This window comes from Sinocyclocheilus anshuiensis, unplaced genomic scaffold, assembly GCF_001515605.1.
Source record: "Sinocyclocheilus anshuiensis isolate Anshui unplaced genomic scaffold, SAMN03320099.WGS_v1.1 scaffold1620, whole genome shotgun sequence".
Classification (NCBI taxonomy): domain Eukaryota; kingdom Metazoa; phylum Chordata; class Actinopteri; order Cypriniformes; family Cyprinidae; genus Sinocyclocheilus; species Sinocyclocheilus anshuiensis.
This window is the reverse complement of record NW_015558680.1, coordinates 611,581-618,391: the sequence shown is the minus strand read 5'-3', so window position 1 is coordinate 618,391 and position 6,811 is coordinate 611,581. Positions and strand designations below refer to the sequence as shown.

General features: G+C 36.9%; 1 protein-coding gene across 3 annotated transcripts in view; it reads left to right on the top strand.

Moving 5' to 3' along the window:
• Nucleotides 1-6,811, top strand: part of nalcn (sodium leak channel, non-selective) — a 118,108-nt gene that overhangs the window by 99,690 nt on the left and 11,607 nt on the right. For all 3 annotated transcript variants that reach the window (XM_016477592.1, XM_016477591.1, XM_016477589.1), the window contains exons 26-32: nt 440-571; nt 963-1,130; nt 1,621-1,725; nt 1,820-1,926; nt 4,685-4,805; nt 4,894-4,992; nt 5,074-5,167. In XM_016477592.1, the coding sequence (XP_016333078.1) occupies nt 440-571; nt 963-1,130; nt 1,621-1,725; nt 1,820-1,926; nt 4,685-4,805; nt 4,894-4,992; nt 5,074-5,167 (826 nt within the window). The remainder of the gene's footprint in view (nt 1-439; nt 572-962; nt 1,131-1,620; nt 1,726-1,819; nt 1,927-4,684; nt 4,806-4,893; nt 4,993-5,073; nt 5,168-6,811) is intronic.

The following is a 6,811-nucleotide window of genomic DNA, read 5'->3' as shown; positions in this document are numbered from 1 at the left end:
CCGCTGAGCAGCCGGGTCACCGGCTCGGCTCGGCTCCTCAGCGAAAACCTGGTATGCATTGCACCGGCTTCCTTTTTATGCTCACGCTGTGATCAGTGGCAGCTGGATGCAATAATTGCATGCCAATGTGCATTGGCTCGTTTAGCTACACTCGAAGTTGATTGGTCTCTCAAAGCGAGATCCCAATTTGTCGGTCACCGACATGACGTCTCCGCTCCCTCCTTCAGGGAACGAGGGTTACATACGTAACCGAGACGTTCGTTACTGTCCACCTCTGGTAATGACACTCTAAATTACTAATTTGCCAACAATTTCTAAATTACCAACAGACAAGGAATTGTTATGACAAAGCTGGCAAATCTTCAGTTAAATTTTTTATAAAAGCTGCTTTATGAAAAATTGTATTCTGTTGTACACTAAACCACCCCTTTCCCTGCAGATCGGAGAATACGTCTTTGTCATCTTCATGAGCATTGAGCTGAACCTGAAGATCATGGCAGATGGTCTGTTCTTCACTCCTACTGCAGTCATCCGAGACTTCGGTGGCGTCATGGACATCTTCATCTACTTAGTAAAACTCCATTCTCAGCTCTCCTGTGAAAAACCCACATTCCGACACATGTGAAAGGCAGCCTTCTTGCTGATTACTCACTTCTCTAATAAGGCTCTGAAGATTGCGTTTTAATGATCCTAAACAGCGTTTTATTTAAATTACCCAGTCACGTCAGTTTCATCCTGTTGACTCATTTAAGAAGAATTCTGCCTGTCTCTCACAAAAATTATTTGCATTTAATAGAACAGCCTACACCTCCACTGCTGACTATTTCATGAGTTTTATTGCATTTATTTTAATAAAGCAATGTGCCATAGAAAAATAATCTGCAGTTAGTGATTTCACTCTCAAGACAAGGATTAAATGAAGAGTTGTGCCCTTTAAGGTGATCTTTCTGCCCGCTCTGTAGGTCAGTCTGATCTTTCTATGCTGGCTACCAAACAATGTGCCTCCTGAGTCTGGTGCCCAGCTCCTCATGATGCTACGCTGCCTACGGCCACTGCGTATCTTTAAACTGGTGCCCCAAATGAGGAAGGTGGTCCGAGAGGTCCTCAAGGGTTTCAAAGAGATCTTCCTGGTGAGTAAGCAAATCAGCCCACTTCCTGCTTGTAGTCGCTCAATAAAAGGAGAGCAGTTATGGCTGGCTGTTTGTTCATTCTTCTAAAAGATATATTTTTCGTGCTAACTTTTTTGTTTCCTCTTTATGCCTATTAACATTTATTTTTTAGCATTTTGTCTTTTTTGCAGCATTGTTTCAATAGATGATATTTTGAAACAGGTTTGCATTCTGAGTACATCAAACACTTTTATTTAAAATGTTTTGTGGTATGACCCCTTTAATTGAAAATCAGGAAGCTCTCTTCTTTGCAGTAATGGGATGTAATGCATTAACTCAGCAGTATTTGTCTGAGAGATTTCTTTATGGACCTTCTTTATTAAAGCTTTGCTCCCCTTGGGTACTTTTCTTTGAGCTTTTTATAGTGTTACTGTATGTGAGAGTAATATACTGACCATATTTTGTGGGAAAGCCATTTCGCTGTAGACTGGATTATTGATTTCCCAAACAGGTCTCTATTCTTCTTCTGACACTAATGCTGGTGTTTGCAACCTTTGGGGTGCAACTCTTTGCTGGAAAACTTGCCAAATGTAATGATCCCCATATCTCCAGTAAGGTACAATGTAATTCTTGCAACTTTCAAAAATATGTTCCTAAGTGGAGGATTTTCTGTACTTCGCTGAAATTTTGTGCTTTGTGTTCTTTTTCAGGAGGACTGCCACGGCATCTTTAGAATCAATGTGAGCATTTCAAAGAACCTGAATTTAAAGCTCAGGCCAGGCGAGAAGAAACCAGGATTCTGGGTGCCAAGAGTTTGGTATGAAATGGAAAAAGAATGTTCTCTATAGTTTCTGTTTTTTTTTTAAGGCAAGCATCACTTTGACTGTTGCTTATACTTAAGATTATTCAACCCTTTACTGTTTGTGCTTAAAACATGAATGATACATCAAATTTGTGACTTGTTGATATTTGCGATTTCTTTTCTAAGCAATGTTGAATTTGTCTGTCCAGTGATAAAACAGGCATACAAAGAAACACAATGAAGAAGGGACTCAAGTCATATTTAGGAACCAGAATATCATTGAGACTAGTAAGGGCCAATATGCAACCACTTACCCAAAAACTCATCAGAACAAAATAGCAACTCCATAGCAACACCCTAGAAACCACCCAGAATACTCTGGAAACAGCTTGAAACACCTTAACAACTGCATAGCAATGCCCTGGCAACCACCCAGAACACTAGCAACTCCTCTGAACAAACTGGCAAACACATAGGAACACCCTGGCAAAGACTCAGAACACCTTAACATATCGTAGTAGCAATGCCCTGCCAACTACTCTAGAAACCACCCAGGACACATAGCAACCATGTAGCAACACCCTGGCAACTACCAGTGACTTTTGCATGGGTGCCATTCAGATTTTTTTTTTTTTATTATTATTAATGCAAAATAAAATTCTCAAAAATTTGACTAAATTTTTAAGATTTGAAAGAAAAATTGTTTCCTTAAATCCTAAAATAAATAAATAATTTTCCTTTTAAAAGCACAGAATAATTCAACAAACCTAACCTGTCACATCTTCAGTATTTAGGTGTTTTTGAGAAATCCCTGTAGTAACAGCTCATCTATGACAGCACAAACCAGTATGATGAATGCTCTCATCACATAAACATCACATCACATTTTCATCGTCTTTCATTGTATTTTCCCCATTAGCAATAATCAGTGTTGCAGTGCAGTTGTATGGTTTTTCGTGGGCACAGAGCAGGGGGCTGATATATCCTTTCCTCAGGCATAAACACAAACAACACACAATCATACACCCACACACCAATGAGTCTGTTATTGCTCTAGAGATGTGTGCCAACACAATGGCAAATTATTTGTGAGACGTTAAATAATGAAGACCAGCAAAAGGCACACATTGGTCCATAGCTGTTCTAGAGCAAGCAAGATTTCTGCTAAGCCTGAATAACAGAGAGAGTTCTTTTTTCTTTTACCTTTGAGCATTTTGCATGGTAACAGGAAACGAACAAGGCATTTGATCCTCTGGGTATTGTGGATATTGTGTTCATGTTCAGCCCATAGAGCAGTGCGTCTCCAGTCCACACAGACAGACAGACAGACAGACAGACAGACAGACACAGACAGGCAGACAGACACCATAACATTTTGGTATATTTTATACCTGAGATTATAAAACAGGGAACAGCTGAAGTTTTTTCCACCTTGTTGTTTTTTTCTATGTGTTAAGAGCAGTGGAACTTTATCTTTAACTCAGAAGATGAGTTGACAAAAATATTTGGTCCCAAGGTAGTTGTTAAGTTTAGGTATTGGGTAGGATTAAGAGATCTAAAACATGGGCATGCAGAATAAGTGCTTTATGAGTACTAATAAACAGCCAATATGCAAATAAATGTGCATGTTAATAAGCAACTTGGTCCCAAAACTAAAGTGTTACCCAGATTTCTATATCAAATAAATGCTGTTCTTTTTAACTTTCCATTCATCAAGGAATTCTGAAAAAATGTATTATGATTTCCACAAAAATAAAAAAAATAAGAAGAAGAACCATTATTAATAATCGAACACCAAATCATCATATTAGAATGATTTCTGAAGGATCATGTGACACTGAAGACTGGAGTAATGGCTGCATCACACACACACACACACACACACACACAGACAGACAGACAGACAGACAGACAGACAGACACAGACAGGCAGACAGACACCATAACATTTTGGTATATTTTATACCTGAGATTATAAAACAGGGAACAGCTGAAGTTTTTTCCACCTTGTTGTTTTTTTCTATGTGTTAAGAGCAGTGGAACTTTATCTTTAACTCAGAAGATGAGTTGACAAAAATATTTGGTCCCAAGGTAGTTGTTAAGTTTAGGTATTGGGTAGGATTAAGAATGTAGAATATGGTCATGCAGAATATATGCTTTATAAGTACTAATAAACATTCAATATACTAGTAATATGCATGCTAATAAGCAACTAGTTAATAGTGAGAATTGGTCCCTAAATTGTTACCAATTACTTAGATTCAACATTTCATGTTGTTTCATGTCATTGCTTTAAGGGTGAATATAACAAATAAATATCTGGTTCATATTTCAATCAAATAAAATTTTAGTGTCTTTAACGTTTTTCCGTTGTGACATTATTTTCATGACCATTACATACTATAATGAAAATCATTCTATGCAAATACTTTTTTTAATCAGTATAAATTATTTTCAGTACAACAATACTAATAAGATGTATGGTTACAATTAAACTTTACACATATACTTTACATTTATAATATTATTTTTTCTGCATTACAGTAATAAGAATTTGATTTTTGTTTCATAACAAAGTCACTGCGAATTGGGGAGCAAGGAGAGAGTAAATGTGCTCATGAAAATAATGTCACAATGGAAAATAAAAAAAAAGCAGGCTTAATTTTGTAAGATATAATTTAATATTTTACTTTTGATTTAGAGGTGAAATTTTTTCTTCCTAAGAATAGACACAAATAAATATGTCAAATATCTCTTGAACTGCTGTTTTTAGGGCAAACCCTCGAAACTTCAATTTCGATAATGTAGGCAACGCCATGCTGGCTCTGTTTGAGGTGCTGTCACTGAAGGGTTGGGTGGAGGTGAGAGACGTCATCATACACAGAGTGGGACCGGTAAGTTACTTTCATTAAGACAAACTGTATACTGAACTGACAGATCAGGACTGCACTGTTTAAGACCTTTAATTGTCTCTTAAAACAGATTCATGGCATCTACATCCACGTCTTTGTGTTCTTGGGCTGTATGATCGGGCTCACTCTTTTTGTTGGTGTTGTCATAGCCAACTTTAATGAAAATAAGGTATGGCAGTTTTCTTATGAGTAGCTACAGTAGATTCGTTGGCTGATCCCTGATCAGATGTTGTTGGATGTGTTTGTTTAGGGTACTGCTCTTTTGACCGTGGATCAGAGGAGATGGGAAGATTTGAAAAGTCGACTGAAGATTGCTCAGCCCCTCCACCTCCCCCCACGTCCAGGTAAGTGCTCACTTGAGGTCTACAGAAATAAAATGTCAATTTGTGCACCATAATAATGTTGCTCTGTTGTAGTTTGTGCGCCATCATGTGTTTGAAAATATTGAAGTAGCAAGAAAAACAATATACTGATATATTTTAATTACACTGAAGTATAAATTACATCAGTTTGTTTGATTCAAAGTCATAATGCTCATATTTTCTCTGTCAAAGACATCTGAAGATAACTAAGACTTCTTATTTCAAAGGGAGTTTGAATCTTCTGAATCGCTCAAACAGCCACTAAGCGACATGTTGGTGATGCACAGATAAACGTCACCAGAGCAGCGAGTGTATTATTCAGCAGCAGCCTCTCGGTCTCTCATCTCTTTCTTTCTTTTTTTCTCTCCCTCCTTCCATCTTCCACTCTTCCTCTCCTGGCTAATGAGCCATCCCTGCTTTGCATGTGTTTCCTAAAGCATTTAATCAGCTCTCTTCTGCTGTAGTAGAGAACAAACTAAACTTAAGCTTTCAGCGGTGGGTACACCCCCAAGGCAATCACACACTTGATAATAACCACTCCACTTTTGAGTCAGAAGTTATAGCTGCCTGTAATATGAATGACTTTGTGCTCTGTGGGCACCTCGGAGCCAAAGAGAGAAGAGCGATTCTGTCTGTGTCTCCCGTAGATTGACTGACTGATTGATTAGGCAGTCGCAGGCTCTGCGGTGACGACGGTGGCTTGTTATGTTTTTTTTATGTTTGACTGCCGTTGGCTCGCCTGGAAACAGACACTTCAAAGACATGTTTCATAACAGCAGGAAAGAATAAACACAATTATAGTAGGCTATTATCCAGGCATATTTTATGTGGCAATTAGACACAAAAAAATCTCCAATCTACTGACAAGTGTGCATAATTGACTGATATGTTTTGAACCAAATTCCAAAGGCTGCAATGGACAGATTATCAGTACTTTTCTATTCTTTTTTTAGTCATTTAGTACATCTGAGTTGTTCAATTATCATTTTAACCAATAGGAAAACATGCAGCAGCTCTTTGTAAATTACAATAGAATTGTTCATCTATGCTGCCTTTGTAAACAATGGGCTGAACCAATGCTCTTCACTATCAGCATGGAGGCAGCATGCTCTTCCTCAAGTACTGATAACTGAAATATAATTTTGTTCAAACAAAACAAAATGCATTTTGTGGGCCACACTGCAAGTTATGCAACCTTTCTAATAAAATTTTCCCTCAAAGAGCGATCAAATTTGAATAATTTTACTTCCTTTCTTTTTTCTTCTTTTACCACTATCAAGCATAATTAACATACGTATATTCAGAGCAGAGCAATCTCAAAAAAGTCTAAAAAAAATTACTACTACTAGTACTACTAATTATTATTATTATTATTATTATTATTATTATTTTATTTATTTAGTTGGCCATGAGAGGTATGCTAAAAATATTCTAAGCAATAGGATTTATGATTTTTGAGTAGCCATTATACAGACAAAAAACTTCTACCTGCAATAGTGTTGTTATTGGTAACTAACTAAAACCATTAAAAATGCAGTCATTGAAATAACGGTTAAATCAAATCAAATATAATTATATATTAAAAAATTATAGTTATATATAAATTCTATATAAAAAAAAAAAATA